The following is a 26,497-nucleotide window of genomic DNA, read 5'->3' on the forward strand; positions in this document are numbered from 1 at the left end:
CCAGAGTCCTAAAAAGCATTCACCTCTTGTCAGTTCATACCACAGGAAATCTCTGCCCTCAGTGTGACACCAAAATCTATGAGGCTTGGAGTGGTCGCTGATACTGTCATAGTCCTCCTGGCACTGGACGGTCTTAACAGTTCTGACAGCAGCAGCTTTAGACATTCAGCCCACAGGTGACCTACTTTCCTGCAGTAATAGCAGCAACCTCGACTCCAGCGCCAGTACCTTTCATCGGCGGACATTCTTATGCGGCCGATTTGTATGGAGTGAACAGCATCCTGAGCAGGATACAGGCTGGTCACAGTCTGAGATCAGGGAGTGGAACTACCCCGGTTGCCATCAAATCTCTCTCAGATTGGATGGTGTACTGGCTCTGCAGAGCGACCAAATGGCTCTCCCAAGCAACTCTGACTTCCTTCTCGTGAAAGTTGACAAACGCCTACCAGGAGGCCGTGAATCTCCAGGCTCTGTCTGGAAATTCTCTCACTGTGGTTGGCCACAGTAGATGAAAGACTCTGATACCCTGCTGTGTCCATATCAGCTCAATCATACTGTGATGAGAGTCCTTGACAAGGGTGGCTTGGAACCAAACGCTAGAGTATCCAAAGCAAAGATCGAGACTTATCAAACTGGATCGAGAGCTGAGCACAAAACAACGCCAGGTATAATCACTATAGGGCTTACGATTGAACCAAACCTCACTTCAGCTGCTCTTTAAATATTCAATTCTTGGTGCCCAAAACATGTCTGCTATTTAATGTGACAGTTCTGAATCTTTAAAGGGGCTGCGCCAGCTATCCATTCTCTGGACAGTTAGAGCGTCTAAACCCCAGAGGCTGGCGTGGTTGGGTGTGTGTCATGACCAATTCCCATTCTGAAATTTCCATTTATGGCCTCCTTATTGCCGTGAGGAAGTTAAACTCAGGTTGGAGGAGCAACACCGCATATTCCATTCGGGTAGCACCAAACTGATGGCATGAACATGAATTTCTCCAACTTCTAGTAATTTCTCCCCCTCCTTCCTTCTCTCTTTCTTCATTCCTCATTCTGGTTACCCTCTGACCGCTTCTCTTCTCCTCACGGACCCATCATCGTCCTCTGATTCCTCCTTCCCTTTCTTCCATGGTCCACTGTTCTCTCCTGTTTGATCTCTCTTTCAGCCCTTTACTTTTTCCAACTATTTCCTCCCAGCTTATTACTTTACCCCCCTCTCCCACTAATCAATTTCCCCCTCATCTGGACTTACCAATCACCTCCTAGCTTGCATTCCTTCCCCACCCCCACTTTCTTATTCTGGCTTCTGCTCCTTTCGAGTCCTGATGAAGTGTCTTGGCCCAAAATGTCAACTGTCTGTTCACCTCTGTAGATGCTGCCTGACTTGCTGAGTTCTTCCAGTATTTTGTGTGTGTTGCTCATGTCATTGAGGTACTTGGTTTGGGGATCTACTGCTAACGTTGAAGGGATTTGTGGTTGCAGGATGGGAATCTCACTCTATACAACATTTGGCTAGCAGCTGAAGGAAGACACTTCCTTGCAGTAGCACCTGACCCATCTTATCATGACTGTGGGGCCATCAACAGCTGCAGAACATGGAACCTAGCTCCTTCTGAATTCCAAATCCCAAGAAGCTATCTGTATGTCCTGCTTTATTTTATGCATTCAATGTGAATCCAAACAACTTCTTCCACTTCAAGTTTACCAATGATTGCATTGTACCGTGAGGCAGAGCCACATCGACAAGGAATAAGTTCTAGTTGTTTTATCAATCAGCTTCAGAAAAACAACATTGTGAAAACCCTGTGACAATGAGAGCAGCCCAGACCGGTCAACCAACTTCAACAGTCAAGTGCATCAATGTCTCTGCTTCATCAGAAGGCTAAGGAAATTCACCATGTCCCTTTTGACCCTCATCAGCTGCACCACAGAAAGCATCATATTTGGATACATTATAGCATAGTATTGCAAATCCTCTGTCCAAGGCCGTAAGAAATTGCAGAGTTGTGGACTCAGCTCAGCCCATCATAATTAGCATCCCCACCATGGGCTGTGGCTGCATTTGCCACTGCTACAGAAAAGCAGGCAATATAATCTGATAAACTCTACCCCAGACATTCTCTCTTCCTCTCCATTCCATCAGGTAGAAGATAGAAAAACTTAAAAATACCGTGAGGCTCAAAGACATCTTCTATCCTGCTGTTATAAGGCTCATGACTAGACCTTTTGTATGTTAACATAGTCTTGACCTCAGAATTGACCTTGTCATGGTCCTTAGACCTTATTGTCTACCTGCACTATCTCTAAACTGTAACAGTAACACTACATTCTGTTGTTGTTTTCCTTTGCACTACTTGATGCACTAAAGCAACCCATATGGATGGCATACCAAGGTTTTCATTGTATCTTGACACATGTAACAATAATGAACCAATTCTAATTCCATCCTGGTGCCTTGCTCCCATCCTGCCAGCATCAAGTAACATTGATATTAAATTTTTGAGGAAAAAGTTTTGAATACCATAATTGCATAAGACCATAAGACATATGAGCAGAATTAGGCCATTTGGCCCAGGGAGCTGCTTCACCATTCAATCATGGTTGTTTTATTATTCCTTTCAACCCCATTCTCCTGCCTTTTTCCTGTAAGCTTCAATAGCCTCACTAACCAAGAACCTATCAACCTCCATTTTAACTATACCCAATGATTTGCTTTCCTTAGCCATCTGTGGCAATGAATTCCACAGATTCACCACCAACCTCTGGCTAAAGAAATTCCTCATCATCTCTGATCTCTGTTCTAAAAGGACATCCCTATATTCTGAGGTTATGTCCTCTGATCCTAGATTCCCCCACTATAAGATACATCTTCTCCATGTCTGTTCTGTCCAGGCCTTTCAATATTTGATAGGTTTCAATGAGATCCTCCCCTTATTTTTCTAAACTGCAGCAAGTACAGGCCCAGAGTCATCAAACACTCCTCCTTTCATTCCCAGAATCATTATTGTGAACCTCCTCTGGACCCTCTTCAATGACAGCACATCCTTTCTTAAATAAAGGGTTCAAAACTGCTCATTGTACTCTGTGTGGTCTGAACAATGTTTTGTAAAAGTTCAGCATTACATCTTTGTTTTTATATTCTAATCCTCTCAAAATGAATGTGAGCATTGCATTTCTCTTCCTTACCACTGACTCAACCTGCAAGTTAACCTTTAGGGAAATTTGTGCGAGGACTCCCAAGAACCTCTGCAACTCTGATTTCTGAATTTTTTCCACATAGTTTAGAAAAGTTATCTATAGCTTTATTCCTTCTGCCAAACTGCATAACCATGCACATCCCTACACAATACTCCGTCTGTCACTTCTTTGCCCATTCTCCTAATCTATCTATGTCCTTCTGAAAACCCACTACTTCCTCAACACTACCTACCCCTCCACCAATCTTTATATTGTCTGCAAAATAGACCACAAAGACATCAATTCCATCATCCATTTCATTGACATATAACGTGAAAAGAAAGGTTGCCAACATCTGCTCCTGCAGAACACCACTGATCCCTGACTGTCAACCAAAAAAGGCTCCCTTTATTCTCCCTCTTTGCCTCCTGCCAGTCAGCCAATCTTTTAGTCTTCTGATTATCTTTCCTGTAATAAAATGAGCTCTTGTTCAGCAGAATCACGCATGGTACCTTGTCAAACACCTTCAGAAAATCCAAGTAAATAATATCCACTCACTCTCCTTTGTCTATCCCTCCTGTTATATCCTCAAAGAATTCCAACAGATTTGTCAAGCGAGATTTCCCCCTAAGGAAACCATGCTGGCTTTAACTTCTTGATAGTGCTCCATCTGTTTTCTCACCAATTACCTAAATAACTGAAACATAAGAGAACCAGTCTCCCAATGGGAGACACTTTTATCAGTCATGGGCCACGATGCTGTAACTGGGGTCATATCCTCTCCTTATAGTTCCTGCCCTCTAATCTGGGCAGCAACCTAGTTAATCTCATCTGCACTTTGTACAAAGCCTCCAAATGCTTCCTACAGAGGGGCAACCAGAACTGGATGCATATTCTAGATACATTCAGTTCAGGTTGCCCCATTGTAGGAAGCGTCTCCCACATTCTGAAGATGTACAGGTTAATAGGTCAGTTTGTCACATGGGTAGAATTGGGTGGCACAGACTTGTTGGGCCAGAAAGGGCTGTAACTCTACATAAGTAAAACATCCCTAATTTTAAAGTTCCCCTCATAATAAGTGGTATTATTCTGTTAGCTTTCCCAACTACTTGTTGTTTCTGTATATTCTTACTACTTACTTTCCTCTATATCTTGCACAAGTGGAAATTATGTATAATATGTTCATTTAAGTGTGTGTTACATTATGTTTGTCATTGTTTTGTTATGTACTGTGCTGTAGCTGTAAAAAGCATATTTTCATATAATTTAAAGCCATGGTATGTAAGCCTATGACAAATAAACTTGCACTAGAACACCTAGATCCCTCGGATCTATCAGAGCATTATAATCTCTTCATTTAGGATATTTTATTTAGGACAATTTTACATTTTCTCCTTTGTTTAAAACTCACTCACTTAACCTATCCATTTCCCTTTGTGCTCACCTTATGTCCTCTTCACAACTTACTTTTGCTCTTGTCTTTGTGTCATCACCAAATGTCATGCCTTCAATCAAATCACAACTTTGTATCGCATATCCTGCCATAGAGAACGATCTCGCAGACTTTTCATCACCAGTCAAGGTGTGAGATTCACAATGCATAGTTGTTACAGCAGACACAAAATACTGGTGGAATGCAGCAGGCCAGGCAGCATCTATAGGAAGAAGCACTGTCGACGTTTCGGGCCGAGGTCTCGGCTCGAAACGTCGACTGTACTTCTTCCTATAGATGCTGCCTGGCCTGCTGTGTTCCACCAGCACTTTGTGTCTGTTGTTTGAATTTCCAGCATCTGCAGATTTCCTTGTGTATGCATAGTTGTTGGTGTTTCTCTGGGGAGTGCTCATGTTTATATAGGACCCGGTTTGCTTGCCTTGGTCCTGGTTGGCTACCCCTTCAGTTGACCTTTGAATTCTATTGGCTTACGTTTCTTTGGCTTTTAGGGGTTCATAGATGGTCTATTTTGATAGGTTTGTTTATGGAGTTATCAGAAGAGAACCATGCTTCTAAATTTTCCTATGCCTGCTTCGAGTTAGGCTGCTCTGAAGCCTCCGCAGAGTCCCAGTTGAAGTGGGGCCCTCTTCAGTCTTCATATACCAAGATCAGCGACAGTGTATCATGTCTCTAGACGTCAGTTTGTGTTCCTGTAAGTGAGTTGAGAGTTCTTGTTGCAGTCTCCACAGGTGATTCTATACGTTACTTTCGCCCGATGTTCTCTACTGGTACTTTGGTTCTTCAGACAAGCTTCCCAAAAGTCTCCGTTGGTTTGTGAGCAATTGTGATGCCATGAGGCTCGAGCAGTTGAGCTGTCATTTCTAAGATATTCTTGAAATACGGCAAGGTCGTGCCTTTCAATGTGTATTGAGTAAAGTCTACATGACTTTCTCTCATTAGTTAGCATTGCCGTTGTTCCGGAGCACTTTGAATAAGTGTTTTTCTTCCCTGGCCTGAAGTTCAGGGCGGTGCAGTGTGTTTGCGCTCTCTTAAATAAGGTGAAAATGGAGCTCTTCTTGTGGCAGGTTGGGTGGTTGCTATGCTAGTTCAACACTTGGTCTGTGTGTGTACCCTTCTTGTAGATAGACGTTTCTAAAGTACCGTCTGTCCTTCACACAACCACTACATCCAGGAGTGTGAGTCGGTTGCTACTTTCTCTTTCCATTATAAACTTGATGTCTGTAAACAAACATATTGAAATTGACACCATCTATGAACTGCTAAGAGCCAAAGAAACACAAACCAATAGAATTCAAAGGTCAACTAAAGGGGTAGACGATCAGGACCAAGGCAAGTGAACAAGGGTCCAGATAGACACGAACACTCTCAGAGAGAAACACCGACAACTGTGGACTGAGGATGTCTCCTCGACTGGTGATGAAACACCTGCAGCCTAAATGCCAAGCTCGGCAAACACCACAACATCAAGCATCTCAACCGAAGCTATCAATATTTAACACCATCCTATAGAAAAAGGCGCATTTCTGTTTCATGTTAGCCAGCCAATCTTCTATCCATGTGAATAGGTTACTTCCTACATCATTAGCTTTCATTTTTAACTATAACCTCTGCTATGTCACCTTACCGAATGTTTTCTGGAAATCCAAGTACAAGTACTAGTTTCATTTTAACCCATGTTATGTTTTCAAAAGACTTCAAAAAAATTGGTCACACAATTCCCCTTTCATAATACAATGTTGACTTCAACTGATTATCTCAAATATTTCTAATTGACCTGCAGTAATATCTTTAATAGTGGATTCTTTGATTTTCCCAATGTCATATATTGAGCTAATTGTTCATAATTGTCTGTTTTAATCTTCTCATTCTGATCTAATGGTACCTTCTGGAATATGGAGGATTTTGAAAATTTGATACCAATGCACCAATTATCTAACTGATCCCTGTTCTTCAAATCTCGGAATAAAATCCAACAGTAACTGAGATCTTGTCAACCAACAGCTCCAACAATTTGCTCAGTACCACTTTTCTGGTCATTGTAATTTACTTGAATTCTCATGTTCCCTTCCAATTTCAGATTTACAGATATTTCTTTGATGTAATTGCATACATATAGTGAAGTCTAACGTAAAATACCCTTCAAACCATTTGCCACCCACTTGCTTACTATTATTAACTCCCTAATGCACTTTCTGTAGGATCACACTCAGTTAATTCTACTTTAATAAAATAGTTAATATTTTATATTTTAAATAAAGCATTCTTGCTATTTGCTTTTAAGTTAGGTTTACCTTACACTCAAAATTTTACATACTTACTGTTTATTATTCAAGTATTAACGTATAAAGCAGAGAAAGAGGCCCTTTGGCACATTGCATTTATGCTGACATTAATGTTTTTGGTTGTAATTTTTTATATACTGTATTCTGTTCAATGTTTTGACCTCCAACACTTCTTTCCACCATGATATGCTTTTGCATTTTTCTCTGTTTTCATTCTCGTGAATTAGAAAGATTCCATTAAATATCCACCAATGGAACTTGATTGATTGATCCCCTAATCTAACTTGACAGTTTACTTTTACTCACTTTGTTTCTATGCCCTAATAATTTCATATTTAAATATAGATTACTTGGACCCATCATTTTCTCCCACAAATTGAATGTAAGTTCAGTAATATGATCACTGCTACCGGGAGATGCCTTCAACATAAATCAGTAATTAATCCTCTCTTTGAACATGTCTTCCATAGCCTTATTTTTGGTTGGCTTCATAACATGAAAGTGTCCTGAAAACATTCTGTGAACACCTCACTGAAGTTTCCATTGAATCTCTGATTTTTCTAGACCACATGTAATTTAAAATCTACCACACTAACTAAAAAATGTTATAAGTGGAAAAGATACACAAATACATCACAGCCCTTCGTTAAACTACCATATAATGAAAGTTTAAAAAGGATAATTTAAAGTAGACACCCATACTGACTTGGGATGAAACTCCCTAGTTCATAGACAGAATCAGAATCAGAATTGGGTTTAATATCATTGGCATATGTCATGAAATAAAGAAAACAACAGAATTATTGCAAGTATGTATATGCTTGTTAAATAGTTCAATTAATATAGGTTGTGAAATAACAGAATTTTTTAAAAAAATAGTGAGGTAGTGTTCATGGGTTCAATGCCCATTCAGAAATCAGATGGCAGAGGGGAAGAAGCTGTTCCTGAATTGATGAATGTGTGCCTTCAGGTTTCCGGACCTCCTTCCTGATGGTAACAATGAGAAGAGGGAACATCCTGGGTGGTGGGGGTTCTTAGAGAACTAAATAGTCAAGCCATCATGAAAATGCAGCAAATTGGCAGAACAATTATTCATTTTTCTTCCTGGATCTTCTTTTTGATACAATTTAGATGATATAATTATCAAAGGTTTTCTTCTAATGTTTCTTTTCTAATGTCTAGGAAATACTAAATCAAATTTAACTGAACAGAAGTACTTGATCATAAAATTTAAAATGTTAAATTTAAGAAATGCAACAAGATATTTAACTTTTTTGTTACTATCTCATTAAAAATTGCATCATGAATTTTTTCATAGGAATTTCACTTGCCTTACATTATGCTTATGGATATCTTCTCAGGTGATTTAAGATATTTTTTAAGTTATAGACCCCCAATTTATGCTACACAAAAATCAACAAAGAACTAATTTTGGTAAAATGGGGATGTGATTACAGAAAATATGTGGTACGGCATAGATTCATAAATATGTAGATTCAGAATGCTTATTTCCTGTAGTATATGGTATCATAAGTGCATGGTGCCAACAGGACCACACACCTCCAGAACTCAATGAAGTATTTGCCCAAGCTTTCACAAAGGAATTAAGTTCCAAAGGTTAAGTGACAGAATCTGAGTAGCACTGCCAAAAATGTATGTCAATGAGAATTAGGAGGAAAACTCTTCACTGACTAGATTCATAACATGCAGAATGTGAAATGTCTGTGGTTATTGGAGGCAAATTTGGCCATGGTAATTGTTTGTGATGTTTTCTGGGATAGTGTTCTCAGCACAGCCACCTTTAGCTGTTATATCAATAACTTTCACTTCATCATAATGTCAGAAGTGTAGAGTTCAATGATGATTTAGGAATATTAAGAACAATTTGCAACTCCTTAGGTTTTGAAAAATAACCTTTTAGGCAGCATGACATGTATATTATTGAAACTCAGCTGACAAGTAACATTTAATCTATATAAATTGGTCAAGCAATATCCATTTCCAATGACAAAAAAAATCTAATCTCTATCATCCATAGTGTTGCTATCAAAATAGATTCCCAATTACTATCAAAATAAATGTTGTGTCACTATTGATAAGTAACTTGCCACTGCCTGTTTTGTAAGTATTGTGGTCGAAAGAACACATCAGAAGCTGGGCTCTCTGCAACAAAATGGGATCTCCTGTATCCCCAATGCCTTTCCACCACCTGAGAAGCACAGGTCAAGAGCAAGATGCAATACTCTCCACTTACCTGGATGTGTGGAGATCAAACCACACTTAAGGATTCTTGACATCATTTGGAACAAGCACGAAGTGGTAATTCTGATCCAAACTTGAGTCACTGAAGGGTACTCAATAGCTGTGGCAGGACCTGAATGCTATTAGCTCAAGCAAAGTGAAACCAGGCAACATCGATGACAACAAGGCTCCTCTCCCAGATGAGCTCCATGCACTGTATGTACACTTCGACTGCCAAAACGTGGAGAAACCTTCACGAACTCCCACAGCCCCCGACGACCCTGTGATTTTAGTCTCTGAGGCCGATGCGAGAGCATCATTCAGGTGGTTGAAGCTACAGAAAGCATCCAGCCCAGGTGAGGTATCTGCCGAGTACGAAAGACCAGTGCTGATCAACTGGCTGGAGTGTTCTTCGATATCTTTAACCTCTCACTTCAGCAGCCTGAGGTACCCAGCAACTTCAAGCAGATTTCAATTATTCCTGTACCTACGGACAACGTGGTAACCTGCCTCAATGACTATTGTCCAGTAGCACTTACATCCACAGTGATGAAGTTCTTTGAGAGGTTAGTAATGAAACATATCAACTCCTCCCTGAGAAGTGAGTGGAACTGTCCCAATCTGTCCACTGGCACAAAAGGTCCTCAGCAGATGCCATTTCATTGGCTCTCCACTCAACGCTGAAACACCTGGATAGCAAGGATGCAAACATCAGGACTTTCTTCATTGACTACAGCTCAGCGTTTAATACCATCATCCCCTCAAAACTAAGCAATGAACATCAAGGCCTCAATATCTTCTTGCGCAGTTGGATCCTCAATTTCCTCACTTGCAGACCACCATATTCAGTTTGGATTGGCAATGACATCTTCTCCACAATCCTCATCAGCACAAGGCTGTGTACTTAGCCCCCAGCTCTACTCGCTTTATAATTATGACTGTGAGGCTCCAATGCCAGATTTAAATTTGCTGATGACACCACTGTGACTTGCGAAAACAAAGGTGGCAATGAATCAGCAAATAGGAAGGTAATTGAATAGTGCCACAACAACAGCCACTCACTCAATGTCAGCAATACCAAAGAGCTGATTATTGTCTCTAAGAGAAGGAATCCAGTGGTTCATGAGCCAGTCCCCTTTGGGGGGTGGGAGGGGGAAATCCGAGGTAGAAAGTGTCAACAACTTTAAATCCTTCAGTGTTATCATTTCAGAAGCTCTGTGTCAGCACGTGAGTGCCATTACAAAGAAAGTAATCCTTAGATGTCTGTGTACATTCAGCATGACATCTAAACATTTTACAAACTTATCCAAAGTAGTGGGTATGGTTCAGTCCATCACAGGTAAAGCAATCCTCACCATTGAGCACATCTACACAGAGCACTGTTGTATCAGGAAAAATTAAGAAGGAATGGGAAAAAGAACTTCATTGTCTTATACCCACTGAGCAGTGGGAGAAAATTTTACAATTAGTCAATTCTTCTTCTATTTGTGCTAAACATTCCTTAATACAATTTAAGGTTGTACATAGGGCTCATATGTCTAAGGATAAACTTGCTCGATTTTATTCATGTTAATCCAACCTGTGACAGATGTCATTCTGAAGTTACTTCATTGACCCACATGTTTTGGTCCTGCCCTTGCTTGCAAAATTATTGGAAAGATATTTTCGGTATTATTTCAACAGTTTTGAATATTAAATTGCAACCACATCCTATTACTGCAATTTTTGGTTTACCAATGGTGGATAATAGTTGTTTATCCCACTCAGCCTGGCAGATGATTACATTTGTTACGTTAATGGCTAGAAGATCTATCCTATTGAATTGGAAAGAAATTAATCCTCCAACCATATTTCAGTGGTTTTCTCAAACTATTTCTTATTTGAGTTTAGAAAAAATTAGAAGTGTTGTTTTTGATCCTTCAACTAAATTTGAAGAAACTTGGAGACCATTTATTCAACATTTTCATATGAGCTAAACTGACTTTTCCTAAACCTTACTTTTGTTATCCTTAATTATTTGGATGGAGGTGCGGAGTTATTGACGCTGCTGTGTATATTTGACATAATGCAATGGCCCATGTTGGTTAGGTTTTTTTTGGAGGTTTTTTTTTATTTACTCCTTTTTTTGTAATCACTATGAGTTTGGGAGGTTATTATATATGGATTATCATCTAATTGTATTTATACTTTAATCTATTAATTATGTATTCTCACACTCTCTGTATCTATGTTTCTCTTATGTTTGTTTAAACTTAATAAAAAGATATAAAAAGAAAAGAAAGTTGTTTGTCTTTCATTGATTCTATTATATTTATTGGATTTACAGAGCATGTCCACAAGAAAATGAATCTCAGAGATGTATACGTTGACATAAATGTAACTTGATAATAAATTTACTTTGAATAAAACATCACCTTACACATTCATTCCCATCTACACAGTGTAGTATGGTACCAATGACATTGTGCACTGCAGCAACTGGCCAGGTTTCTTCAATAAAAGCCCCAGCCAACCACCTTGTGAAGGGCAAGTGCAGCAGGAGCATGGCAAAACCACATCCTCTAATTTTGCTAGGGTCCACACAGCAGACAGACATGGAAGTGATTTCCCATTCCTTCATCACTGCTAGGTCCAAGTCCTGGAACTTACTACCCAATGTAATATACCACAGCACATGAAAAGCAAGTTTCAGGAAGGTGATCACTGTTGCCTTCTCAAGGGCAATTAGTATTGGGTAGTAAAACAGGCTTTGCCTGCAAAGTCCACATCCTGTGACTGTTTTTTTAAGCCGATTTTTTTGTAAGCGATGTTAAAAATGTAATTTGAAATATAGGGTTTCAAAGCAGAATTCAAGTAGTATAGGTTTTTACACTGGAAATTCAACTTGCCTCACAATGATAGACACAACATCTGAGCTGAATTTTCCCACAGGTAACGTGGTGCTGCCTTTCGTCATGCTGTGATGAATAATCAAGGAGTGGAAACCTTGAATTCTTCCACAGAGAAGCAAGGGGAAAATCAGAGGTAAAATCACTTGGGAATGTTCACACACAGCAGCTGTAGGATGGCGTCTACAATCATGATGCCAGTCTTTATTCTTAACCGAAAGAAATATTCAGCATGTATAAAGTGTCAAAGTAGAAAAACAATGAAATTTTAGATGTGTTAAGAATAGAAAATCTAAAACGATATTGTTCTCTCAGAGTAAACATAGAAAGTCTTTGTATCATTTAGTATTGACATGTTGCTGTTGTATTCAATTGTTTGGAATAGATTGTACATGTATTTACCTTTTTCTCCCACTGTGATATACTAACACATTTAGCTTACAACCCCTTCCTTGCAATTAGTGCTAATACAACAGTATTTCCCTATGAATGTTTGCACAATTCGTTATCAGCCCAGTTACCCAAGCACAGAGTCAATAGAGGCAATGTGATTGCTTTGATATATCCAGATTCAATCAACTAAATGTTAAGTTCACAATCGTTTACACTTTAAACATACTTTGTTAGCTGTAAAGTGTTACACCCTCAAGGATGCAATAGGCAACTAATAAATCCAAATTCTTTCTTCTTTTAAACCAATGCATTTGCAGTTCTTTTCAATGGAACAACCAGCTCAACTGTACAAAACCAATAAACTGACATTTAAATTCACAAAGGACCATATTATTGCAAAGAGGATTCCTGAAGTGTTAATAAGCTACATGGCTTTCTCATTGATAAAGGTACTGATTAATGGAATGTCATGAAGAACTGGTAAATGCAATTGTTTGGACATTAATATTGTAATATAATCTCATTATAGAAAGTGCACAGAAAGATAAAGGTTACAGTAAGAAAGATTTTTTACTCTTATTGCAGTGCAGATTCAGCGAGATGTCTAATCCTGCCAGAATGGCTACACAGAGAATACGGCATGTGCGATTACTTCATAGAGACTAACTTCTCTATATGAATGTTAGATGTCACTGTTACAGCTGCCTATGCATTAGTGCAACTGAGATTACCTTTCTTAACAAAGTTGCATGAGTTGTAATATATTCCAAAAAAATATTCTTGGATTCACATTGAAGATTGCTTAATTTTACACCAGGTAGTTAAGAAACTCAACAGTTAACCAAAGTACTTTGTGATTTTCCCTAAAGGTTTTCCTTTGACTGAAGGATGAAGGAGTTATATATGGCAACTTTTCAGAATTGTAAAATTACCTCACAATCAGTTCAAACAACCCTTTCAACTGCAAGGAAGCAGCCTTTCTATTACTGACTACTATAACAACAGCTTTTTAATACAATAATCAAAAGCAAAAACAGCAAATACTGAAAATCTGAATTAAAAAAGAACAAAATTTGCCAGAGATACTCATGACATGAAAGTATTTTATTTAAAATGGTGTTCACAGAGAAAATAAAAACAAATTATGAAGAAAAGTAAAGGAACAGGCATGAAATATGGCAGCAAAACTGTGTAAATATAGTAAGAATTTGGTAAACAGAGAAAATTCAGAGACTAAACCTAAGACTACTAAGGACTCTGTCATCAATAGAGATGGGGAGGTGAAATAAAGGGATCTGAGGTATACAATAGACTATTGAAGGTCTGAAAATGATGTAAAGATAAAAGCGTGGAACTGAGCTGAAAAACATATTAGAAAACCTTTAAGATATAGAGTATTGGAAATGGGCACCTGAACTCATTACATTTTCAAAAACACATTCAGAACTGGATTTCTTTTTATCAAGCAGCATTATTTAACTTCTGGCCAGGTTATATAAAATGCTAAATCTGGATAGCTTGATCATCTCAGGCCTCTTTGTTGACCACTGCTCAAAGAAATGGTATCCAAAGTACTTGCAGAAATATACCGGAGAATCAAGATGAGAAATACACACACAAAAAGAAACTAATGAATGTTCCCATCAAAGAATGGCAGGGGATATTAGAATGTAGGTGGCAGAGTTTCTCATCAGCTTGAATTTAAGCAGGTGGAAGACAGTAGGTCAGCCAGGAAAGATTAGAATTGTTAAGTCCAGACGGTGGTAAAAAGAAAGGAAAGTTTTCAATGACAACAGATTTGAGCTGAGGTGGAACTTTGCATCCCAGTGGTCAACAGCCTGTGCTTGATTACGCTCCTGATGCATCAAGGTCACATAAATTAATCCAAATCCTGGTGGCCTCCTCTATATTGATGAGACCCGTCTTAAATTGGGGGATAGCTTTGTCAACCACCTCCACTACATCCAAATAAGTGGAACTTCCCAGTAGCCAAAAATATATATTTGTGGTTCCCATTCCCATTCTGACATGTCGGTCCAAGGCGACTTCTTGTACCAAGATGAGGCCACACTCAGGGTGGAGGAGCAACACCTGATGGTATGAATATCGATTTCTCCTTCTGGTAAAATAAATCCCCCCCTTCCACTATTCACAGCTCTGATCTTTTACCCCTTCTCACTTCCACCAGTGCCTCCTCCTCCTTCCCTTTCTCCTATGGTCCACTCTCCTCTCCTATCAGATTGCTTTTTCTCCAGCCCTTTACCTTTCCCACTCACCTGGTTTCACCTATCACATTCCAATTAGCCTCCTTCCCCCCCCCCCCACCTTTTTATTCTGGTGTCTTCCCCTTTTTCACATCAGTACTGAAGAAGGATCTCGGCCTGAAACATTAACTGCATCTTCATTTCCATAGATACTGACTGACCTGCTGAGTTCCTCCAGCATTTTGTATGTGTTACTTTTATAGGTTTACCACTTCCTACCACTTATGCATCTCTGGAGTACTTTGATAATTTTGCCTCCCCCCCCCCCCTATTTTGACCATGTTAACCTCCTTCTACTTCAGTCTTGTGATTTTTTTCGTGAAGTAGGACCCCTACTTTTATTTCCCTAGCACCTAGAAATAAGGCCAACACTCCATTATAACCTTTCTTAATACCCGCTGTATGTGTGCTGACTTTCTGTGTTTCATGCATAAGGACTCCCAAATCATATTGTGTTTAATCCCTGTTTCTCAAAAATGCTCTAGCCCTCTCCATCTCCAAATTGCTTATTATAACTTTGCTCCTCTGGCAATGTTTTGATTACCTTTCTTGTGATATTTTATTTGATTTAACGTCAATCTTTTTCTGATAAATGGTTTTGTAAAGCACTTGATACAATATTACACTGTTAAAAGCAACATGTAAATACATGTCATTTGTGAATTGTAGGCATATACATTTGGAAAACATTTAGAAAAAAAAATTCTACTTCTTAGAAAAGAATCTATCATCTCTCAATATTTTGACTTTGTTCATAGTTTATTTGCTAGAATGTATCACCATTCCAAGTTATTAACTTTTCTCTTTTTCTTTAACAATGCTGACAGACCAGCTAGGTAATTTCAATATTTTTGCATTTGTTTACAATATTTTAGTATTTTAACTATAGCAGGTGGAATCATACTCCACATCGAGCTGCCAGCGTTTGGCCCCACACTCTCCACATGCCTATTATGAATGCACTGGTCCTCTACATCTTGATCCCAAAGGCAAATAGTGAAATGTAAAAAGGACCTGAGGCAATTTAGGAACACCATGATGCCTTTGGCTTTCAATCAGCTGCTCACAGTTTCTGAATAGTTTTTAATTCTTTGATGAGAGAACTGTCTGAAAGCTGTTCAAAAGGTATTTTATTTATATGAGAATTAAAAATGATAATTTGTGTAAGGACACCCAACGTAAAACGGCTCCAGCACTTCCTTTATTTTCCACTAGATTAGCTGAGCTGAAAGACCAAATATGAAATGCATCAAATGCCTCTTTTGACTCTAATCAGTGCCCCAGTGATGATCCCAGCAGTAGAGAGGAGGGCTTGTTCCACCATTATCTGCTTCTTTGACTTTCATCTTCAACATATACACCTGGAATCCAAAATGTTGTGAACATCAAAAGGCTGAAAGCAGGTAAGCTCAATTTGGCCCCTTATTAGACCAGACAGCATCCCTGGTAGAGTGCTCAGAGGATGTGCAGACCAGCTAGCAGATGTTCTCACTGACATCTTCAACATCTCCCTGAGCAGCGCCACCATTCCAATGTGCACCATCGTCCCCGTGCCGAAGAAGTCTTCAATGTCTTGCTTAAATGACTACCGTCCTGTTGCACTCATATCCATCATCATGAAGTGTTTCGAGAAGCTCGTCATGAGGCATATCATGACCCTGCTGCCCCCCTCACTAGACTCCCTGAAGTTTATGTACCGTCCCAACCGCTCAACAGATGACGCCATTGCCACCACCCTCCACCTGGCCCTAACCAACCTGGACAGAAAAGACACATACGTTCGGATGCTGTTCACAGACTTCAGTTCAGCATTTAACACAATCATCCCTCAGAAACTGATTGGAAAGCTGAGCCTATTGGGCCTGAACACTTCCCTCTACAACTGGACCCTAGACTTCCTGACTGGGAGACCTCTCTCAGTCGGATCAGGAGCAGCATCTCCAGCACCATCACACTGAGCATGGCCCCCCCCCCCCCCCCAGGACTGTGTGCTCAGTCCACTGCTGACCCACGACTGTGCTGCAACACCCAGCTCGAACTATATCATTAAGTTCGCTGATGATATGACCGTGGTGGGTCTCATCAGCAAGAATGACGAGTCAGCTTACAGAGAGGAGGTGCAGCAGCTAACGGACTGGTGCAGAGCCAACAACCTGTCTCCGAATGTGAACAAAATGAAAGAGATGGTTGTTGACTTCAGGAGGGCACAGAGCGACCACTCCCTGCTGAAAATCTACGGCTCGTTGGGAGAGGTCGTTAAGAGCACCAAATTTCTAGGTGTTCACCTGGCAGAGAATCTCACCTGGTCCCTCAACACCAGCTCCATAGCAAAGAAAGCCCAGCAGCATCTCTACTTTCTGCAAAGGCTGAGGAAAGTCCATCTCCCACCCCCCATCCTCATCACATTCTACAGGGGTTGTATTGAGAGCATCCTGAGCAGCTGTATTACACCCTGGTTCAGAAATTGCACCATCTTGGTTCCCAAGACCCTGCAGCAGATAGTAAGTTCAGCTGTGAAGATCATTGGGGTCTCTCTTCCTGCCATTATAGACATTTACACCACACGCTGCATCCACAAAGGAAACAGCATTATGAAGGACCCCATGCACCCCTCATACAAACTCTTCTCCCTCCTGCAGTCTGGGAAAAGGCTCCAAAGCATTTGGGCTCTCAGGACCAGACGATGTAACAGTTTCTTCCCCCAACCTATCAGACTCCTCAATACCCAGAGCTTGGACTGACACCTTACTGCCCTATTGTCCTGTTTATTATTTATTGTAATGCCTGCACTGTTTTGTGCACTTTATGCAGTCCTGAGTACGTCCGTAGTCTAGTGTAGTTGTTTTTTTTTCTCTCTGTTGTTTTTTACGTAGTTCAGTCTATTTTTGTACTGTGTCATGTAACACCATCGTCCTGAAAAACGTTGTCTCATTTTTACTATCTTATGGTCGAAATGACAATAAGTGACTTGACTTGACTTGACTTATTGAATGAATATGGCTCCATACCCTGTAAACACAAGTATTACTCTAGAGAAGTACAACAGAAGCATTTAGTGGGATGTTTGAATCTACCCTGTAATGTTCAAAGCACTTATTCAAGTAACAACTTTAACTATTTGCTCCGTCTGAGTCACGTAACGCAGACCCAGCATGGAGTCTAGGTACATAGCATCTTCAACTAAATCTATTTTGAGGCTTTGCTGCGCACTGACCAACCATCATATAGCTGAACCACAGCTAACACGGCACTATATCACACACATAAAGAAAATCTCCTTCATTAGTGATCAAGACAGAGAACACAACAACTCGTCGTTTTTTTCACAGCTTTACTTCCGCCTTTTTAAAGCAAGAAATCCTTTGATGGCTCCTATGATCTCAGCTGCAAATTGTTAAACAGAATGTTTTGTCCATAAATCTAGTTTAATAAGTGTATAAAAGCGCTGCCGTTAAACTAATCTCAAGTTTTTACTTTAGTCCGAGCCCATGCTGGTCTATTCCATCCATTTCTTATTCGGGGTGGGTGTCTTTAAAGAAAAACACAGGAATCTTATGTTTTCTATCCCTTATTATTACCTAGACTAGGTTGTAATCTAAAACTGTCAAGACCCAAAGCTATATAATTAGGTGGTAATGAATGGGGAGAGTGCATTTTAAACTACTAATCTTAGTTTCGCCAGGAGGACATACCGCAGCTAGAGAGCACCTTTCGATTGTCCATTGCGATTTTTTAAAAAAGGAGGTAAAAATCAAAATGGGCTGCATTACATGTTTTTGAAACTGGCTTTAATCTAACTTTATGAAATAAACTCTACATAATTCTGAAATGTCTGAGTGATACTTTCATTTCACAAGTAAATAAAAGTTGCTTTATGTATTATAGCAGATAAGGATACATAATGTCAGCAGTCCAGAAATCAATGCTATAGACACGACGGGCTGAATGGCCCCCTTCTGTGCTAAACTAATCTACCAAAAAGCGCGCTTTATGTATACGCAGCTCTCAAGATGTGACGTGGAGGTTTTGGAAGACCTGGCGGCTGTCTGTCAGTGCGTAGCTCATTTGCTGACTGACTCTTTTGATCGCTTTCACTGGCTCTTCCAAGTTCTCTCACTGCGAGGCCAGCTTTGTTAACGCTTGCTCTTTGATCGCCGCCCTAGCTGCCTGCAGGTGCCAGATGTCATCGCATTTACAAGCGGCGTGGCTCTGTTTAAATATATAAAAAACACGCCAGCTCTACTTCAGAAGTAGAAAGCAGAAAATTTAAATACTCTCTCAAGAACTTTTTCTATGCATTATTATTTCACAGCGCTGGAAAGTGGTCGCGATGAGATTGCATGCATAATGCGAAAGTTCTGGAGCAGCATTTTGCAGAAATGGGATCCATAAGAGACGTTTGCATTCTGGCGCTGGGGAAATAAATCGACATTCCCTACGGGCAAAGTCTTGCATTCACACGACTGACGAGGGCGAGGGACGAGATTCCCTCAATTGTAAAGTAGTTTGGCAGCCTGCTGAACCTCATACCTGTAAGGATCCGCCACTCGCCACACCGGCAAGTGAGTGCGGCAAACAATACAGGGGTAAAGCCAATTTCACCACATCAAAGGGCAACCGGAGGGGGGTGGGGATAGAGATAGACTTACCGTTCGGTTCCTTGTTACTTGAGGGCTGGAACTTGTTGATTTGGGCTTCCGATCCATGATGGCGGAAGTTGAGAGCCGATATTAGCAGGAGTGCTAATGACAGGGACATTTGAGGGGCACAGTGTGTGAGCGCTGTCGGGACAGAGCAGACAAGACACGCACTGGGCTTCTCCGCGCTGACTCGGTCACAGCTGCCGTCTACCACGCAGTGCGGGGACCCTGATGTGCCAGCATTTTCACCAGATAATCACACAGTGGCTTCCACATTCCGATCCAAAGCACTCTCTTCTCTCTCCTCCGTGCCCCGACCCAACGATCTCACTTATCAACTCAATGGCTAATGCAAGGCGGAAAAAAAATGACAGACGCTGATGCCAGAAACCAAGTTTTTTTTTAAAGACGCAGCCAAGTCCTTACGCACACCTGTCAACTTTTATAAACTTCTGGATTTTAAAACTGTCTTCTATATAAAGTCCACGATCTTTGTGATTTTTTTTTCTCTTTGCTTTTTTCCCCTATCATCAGCTGCCAGAGCCAAACTTTTCTGTCTGGACAAACTTTTAGCAAAAAATTACTTTAAAAGGTAGTTTACCAGCGAACAGCTGGATTCCATTATTCCAGGGTACTTTCAAGTGGAGTTTTTTTAAGGGCTGATTTAAGTTTTTTTTTGCTCACTTGACGTCAGCTAAAGACAAAAACAAATCCTTCAAAGTGCTGCCTGTTACCGTACGAAAGGAAAGATTACGCCTGTGCACTTTTTACGTCCACCCCCCCCCCCCCCACACACACACACCAAACACGCATACACAAAACCCACGGGCTGCTCCGTTCAGACACGCTGGGTGGACTCGCCTCTTGGGTGAGCAAGACTGCCAACTGGCGACACGACAGGTGGTGTAGCATTGCTGGCTGCAAACCTCTCCAGAGACAAAAAAAATCTTCGCACATCAGACTTTACATAGCAGCCTTAATCCCCCCAGTGCAGTTTACAAATCGAAACTTCGGATTGTTTATAAACTATTTTGAGATAGTTGGGGAAACCCTATATCCATATAAAAATGGAAACAGCGAATAAATACTTCTACTACTTTTTAGGGTTTCGTCTGTACCCATTACGGGGACCAATGTGGATAACGACAGTACAGTATTCAGTTCCCATCCGCTGGAACTGATCAGATTCACTCGCAATTCACACAAGTGTTCGCCGCAAAGTGAACGGGAAAGTGCTCCGATACCTCGTGCCGGCTTTACTATCAAAGATGTGGCCATTGTCTGTACTTTATGCCTAATTCATGCGTCAGAACTTGTTTTAACTGATCGTCAAGGACTCCCATTGTTAATTCAAACTGTCCAGTTTTAAAAAAAAAGTCAGGTTTGAAAAGTTGTGATCTAAAACAATCTATGCGTTAGTGAAGTTCGTGTGAATTTACAATAGATGAAGTTGAAAAGCACGAGAGCGAGGGAGGGAGGGAGAGGAAGAGAGAGGGAGGGAAGATTTATCTTAATGGCTGATAGATTCTTTTTGTCCGAAGGTATTTAGAAGTGATGATCAATTCGCTGGATGGTGTTCATTGATGCTATTCTGAAATAAAAGAAATATGTAAATAAACCAACCTATAAGGAATAAGAGGCACTTGGGGGCATATTAGCACCGCAGAGACAATTGATGAATGTCTTTCCTTCGGCTGAACGGTTCACTGCCAAATGGTTTGTACTGTTGGACCAAGCAAGTCCAGAGTTTCTCGAAATACGTTTCAAATGCAAAGCAGTAGTGTACGTAATTGTACTGTACTTAAAGCAAATAAAAAATACGGACTTTCTGAATCACAACCCTCTCATACGATTAGATTTGATGGTGACCAAATTTAAATCAAAATACATCAGGATAATTCCTGATTGAAGATAAGAAATTGGGCAAAGGTTTAAAACACAAATTATTCTGTTTAGATAAATTATGTGGATTAAAAATAGGTAAATCAGTACTGGATAAAGTCCTCAGAGATTGCTATTGTTATCTAAATAAATTCTATCAGTAGCTTACACCTAGAAAAAGTCAACAATGTCAAAATTGTAAACATCAGAGACCGCAGATGCTGGAAATCTTGAGGAACTGGTACAAAGAGCTGGAGGAGCTCAGCAGGTCAGGCAGCGGCTCTGGAGGAGATGAAGAGCTGACATTTCATGCCGAGACCCTTCAACAGGACTGTAAAGGAAGGGGGAAGAAACCTGAATAAGAGGGTAAGGCCAGGGGGAGGAGTACAACTGAGAGGTGATCGGTGAAACCAAGTGAGTGAGAAGGTAGGGAGGTGGGGAGGGGGTGGAATGAATTAAGAAGTGGGAAGTGATGGGAGAAAGATGTAAAGTGCAGAAGAGGAAGGAATCAGATAGGACAGGGAAGTGGAGCTTGGGAAAAGGAGAAGGAGGAGGGCACCAAAGCAAGGCGATGGGCACATAAGGAGAAAAGAAGCATGAGAGGGAAGCCAGAATGAGCTTTGGAACATAGAGGAGGGGAAGACACAGAAATGACCAGACGTCAGAGAAATCCATGTTCATGCCATCACGTTGGAAGCTACACAGACAGAATGCCAGGTGTTGCTCCTCCAAATAATATTAGCAATGTTGAAACTGCTAACAAGTAGCAGGCAAATTACAGAATGTGCTGGACAAAGTCTGAATCCGGACTGATTATCAGCAAATAAAATCTAATGTAAATAAAGGAAATGAAGTTGATGGTAAATATGTAACAGGAGACGTAGATTTAGAGTAAGGGGTTAAAGTTTTAGAGAAAATCTGAAGAAGGCTTTTTCAAGGTTCAAGGTTCAAAGTAAATGTTATTATCAAAGTATATTTCTGTCACCATATACAACCCTGAGATTCATTTCAATGTGGGCAGACTCAGCAAATCTATAGAAAAGTAACAACAACAGGACCAATGAAAGATCAACTGGAGTGCAGAAGACGATAACCTGTGCAAATGCAAGTATAAATAAGTAGCAATAAATAACGAGAACATGAGAAACTGAGATAAAGAGCCCTTGAAAGTGAGATTATTGGCTGTCGTAACATTTCAATGATGGGGCAAGTGAAGGTGAGTGTGGTTATCCCATTTTATTTCATAGCCTAATGGTTGAGGGGTAGTAACTGTTCTTGAACCTGGTATGAGTCCTGAGGCTCTTGTATCTTCTACCTGATGGCAGCCTGATGATTCACTGGTGACTCTACCTGATGATTCACTGGTGCTCGTTGGAATCTGGACTATGGTGCCTGAGTGGATGGTATAGGCAGGTACTCACACGCCATTTATGGGAGTATCTGGGTGAGTACTGAAATCATAAATGCACAGATGTTGTGGACCAGGTACTGGTAAATGAGGTTAATATGGCTAGATGGTTGATAGTCAGCAAGGGCAGATTTCTGAATATCTTTTTGTCTCTGTGAATTTAATTGAATTATATTGTAGTGAAGAATTAAGTTCCTGAGATCTTTGCTGACTTACTGTTCACTATGCCCATCTAATATAGTGCAGGACAACGCACACAAACAAGAGGAAATCTGCAGATGCTGGAAATCCGAGCAACAGACTCAAAATGCTTGAGGAACTCAGCAGGGCAGGCAGCATCTAGGCAAACAGGTACGGTCAATGTTTCTGGATGAAATCTTTCAGCAGGACTGGAGAAAAAAAGCTGAGGAGTAGATTTGAAAGGTGGGGGAAGGGGAGAGAGAAGCACCAGGTGATAGGTGAAACTTGGAGGTGGAGGGATGAAGCAAAGAGCTAGGAAGTTGATTGGTGAAAAAGACAGAAGGCCATGGGAGAAAGGAAAAACCAATGGGGATGGGGAGGAGCACCGGAGGGAGACGACGGGCGGGCAAGGAGATAACATGAGAGAGGGACAAAGGGATGGGAAATGGTGAGGGGAGGGAGGCATTACTAGAGGTTTGAGAAATTGATGTTTATGCCAACATACTCATGAATGGGAAGTGGAATTAAAATGTGTGGCCACTGGGAGATTCCGCTTGTTCTGGCGGATGGAGCGAAAATGGTCGGTGAAGCGGCCTCTCAATCTACGTCGGGTCTAGTTTGACATTTTGGGCTGAGATCCTTCATTGGGATAAAGTCAAAACGTCAAATTCATCTTGATGAAGGGTCTGGGTGCAAATCATCGACTGTTCTCTTTTCCATAGTTGCTGCCTGGCCTGCTGAGTTCCTCCAGCAATTTGTGCGTGTTGCTTTGGATTTCCAGCATCTGCAAATTTCTTGCTTGTAATGTAGTGCAGGACCCACTAAAGCAAATACAGGTTTGAACTGCATTATTTGAAAACTAAAATAAAGGAATAATCAATTGGTCAGACTTCATCCTGAGAAACTTACGTTGCACTGCAAACCCAAAGGCAATCACCAACCGTGCAGAGAAATGTTCAAGGGCTAATTTTTATGGTCAAAACTATGAATTATGATGAAACACATTTGGACTTTTCCCCCTGAAAGAAATAGCTTGGCAGAGGGAAATCCAGAAATAGATATACAAGTGTAGGGTAAGAGTAAATGAAAACTATAATAGGACTGCTGATGCTGGAAATCTGTAAAGAATACAGAAAGAATTGAAAATACTCAGCAAGTCATGGAGAGAGAAACAGGGAGCATTTCAGGTTATAGAGTTGTAGAGCTACATAGCATCGAAATAGGCCCTTCTGCCCAATTTGTTCACACCCAACAAAATGTCTAAGATAGTCTCTTTTGCCAACATTTTGTTATTTCCTTTAAACATTTTCTATCCATGACCCTGTCCAAATGTCTTTTAAACATTGAAATTGTACCCTCCTCTGCTGCTTCCTCTGGGAGCTCGTTTCATATATCCACAACCCTCAATGTGAAAAAGTTGCCCTTAAAGATCCCTTTTAAATCTTTCCCTTCTCACCTTTAATCTATATCTCTCATGATTCTATATACCTCTTAGCCCCCATGCCCTGGGGAAAAATGTCCCAGCCTTTTCAACCTCTTTTTATAACTCAAGCTCTCCAGTCCCGGTAAAATCATTATGAATCTTTTCTGCACCTTTTCCAGTGTAGTAACATCCTTCTTATAGCCGTGTTTCTAGAATGAAGTGTTGCTGTTTTCTGGAAACTATGTTCCTGTACCCCTAAGATCTCTCCATTCTACAACACTCTCCAGGACGCTACCAATTACTGTGGAAGTCCTGTTCTGGTTTAACTTAGCAAAATGTAACAGCTCACACTTGTCTGAGCTAAGTCCAATTTGCCATCCCTTGGCCCACTTCCCCAGTTTCTCTAGACCGCATTATAGTCTTACATTACATTCTCCATTGTCCACTACATCATCAATTTTAATGTCACCTGCAAACTTACTCCCCAAGCCAACAACATTGTCATTCATATTGTTCTTGTCAATGACAAGCCACAGTTGGTCCAGCTCTGATCCCTGAGACACATCAATGATCACATGCCTCCAATCTGGATAACAACTTCTTTGCAAAGAAGTACCATGACAAACGATCTCAGACCTGGAGCGTTAACTCTGTTTCTCCTTCTGCAGACGCTACCTGACCTGTTTTGTGTTTCTGGCATTTTTTTCTAATGATAGAAATTATTTAAATTAGTTCTTTGCAAACAAAGAAGCAATAACACAAAGGATTAACCTTTAGAATGAAAGTAAAAACACACACACACACACACACACACACACTGTTGGAGGAACAGAGTAGGTCAGGCAGCATCTACAGAAAGGAATGAAGAGTCACTGTTTCAAGCCGAGACCTCTCATCAGGATTGGAAAAGAAGGGATAAAAAGGTGAGGAAGCGAAAGGAGTACAAGCTGGAACGTGATAAGCGAAGCCAGGTGAAGGGGAAGGTAGGTGGGTGGGGGAAGGGGTTGAAATAAGAAGTAGGGAGGTGATAGGTGGAAAAGGTAAAGGACTGAAGCAGAAGGAACCTGGTAGGAGAGGAGAGAGGACCATGGGGGAAAGGAAAGTAGCAGGAGCACTGGAGGGAGCTGATAGGCAGTTCAAGAGAAGGGGCAAGAGGGGAGCCAGAATAGGGAATTGAAAAAGAGAGAAGGGGGAAGGGAGAGAAATTTCCAGAAGTCAGAGAAATCAATGTTCATGCCATCAGGTTAGAGTCTACCCAGACAGAATATGATGTGTCTAACCTGGGTTTGATAGATTTTCTGACTCCTCTTTACATTCTGCAGTAGAAGTACATAATTGTCAGACGGCACCTCATTTGTTGTAAATTGTATTGTGATATCCAAGGACATTAAAAATTACAAAGGCAAACCTTTTTCCCGCTTTTTAGTGTGAAGCAAGTTGGAACCAAAAATATTATTTGAGTTTTCCTGATGTTCCTGATGTAATTATAGGCATAAATCAGCGTAAAAAATTGAAACCTTGGAAAATTATGAACACACACCAGTATTTTTGTTCTGATAACATTCTAGTTTAAATTTTAACTTATTGTTTGCTCTTCCACATCAGTAACTTTATGATTAAGAACCTACAATTTTAAGAGTGATTATGAGAATGGATTAGAAAAACAGAAAATGAATTACAGGTTTCAGTGAGGACTGTGTTTTTTTTTAAATGCACCCTATAAGTTCCAATTAAAAACTAAACAAAAAATGCAAGCAGCAGTTTAAGTATCAACCCTTCAAACTTATGACATTCATGAATTTATGCATGTTTACTATCTTAATCCATTTGCATACCTTTACTCTCTAACATTTGATATAGTAGCATTATAAAATTAAAAAAAATATTAATCTTAGTTTTCTCATTTTCAGCAGCCTGGGCAGGGGAGAAGTTCATGTGGTCCACTATTATCAGTGTAACTAAATGCTTTCCACCACCAGCACCAAGCAGCCAAGTTCAAGTTTTAAGATTAAGCCCTCATTTTCTGATTCTCGAATCACAAGAAATATTTCTACTGCAGCAGTTGAAGCTCATTTGAAACATATTCACAATCTGTGGGTGCTGGAAATTGGACCATAAACAGAAGATGCCAGGGATACTCAGCTGGTTAAGCAGGCCCGACATTCAATAACATGTACAAAGTTTCATGACCATTAAACCTAGTACACTACATGTACATCAGGGTGCAAGTGAAAAATAAAACATGGAAATCAGTTTCATTGTAATTCGAT

The 26,497-nt window shown here is 40.4% G+C and overlaps 1 protein-coding gene and 1 long non-coding RNA gene across 2 annotated transcripts in view; one reads left to right on the forward strand and one right to left on the reverse strand.

The window, feature by feature from the left end:
• Nucleotides 1-20,098, reverse strand: part of pdgfc (platelet derived growth factor c) — a 273,557-nt gene extending 253,459 nt beyond the window's left edge. The window contains exon 1 of the mRNA XM_059964928.1: nt 19,345-20,098. Coding sequence (XP_059820911.1) covers nt 19,345-19,453 — 109 coding nt within the window. The 5' untranslated portion in view covers nt 19,454-20,098. The remainder of the gene's footprint in view (nt 1-19,344) is intronic.
• LOC132391569 (uncharacterized) lies at nt 18,913-26,260 on the forward strand. Its single transcript, XR_009511267.1, has 3 exons — nt 18,913-19,281; nt 22,871-22,975; nt 26,141-26,260. It is a non-coding gene; the product is annotated as an uncharacterized LOC132391569 (long non-coding RNA).
• Nucleotides 26,261-26,497: the final 237 nt, after the last annotated feature.

This window comes from Hypanus sabinus, chromosome 3 (assembly GCF_030144855.1).
Source record: "Hypanus sabinus isolate sHypSab1 chromosome 3, sHypSab1.hap1, whole genome shotgun sequence".
NCBI classification, from domain to species: domain Eukaryota; kingdom Metazoa; phylum Chordata; class Chondrichthyes; order Myliobatiformes; family Dasyatidae; genus Hypanus; species Hypanus sabinus.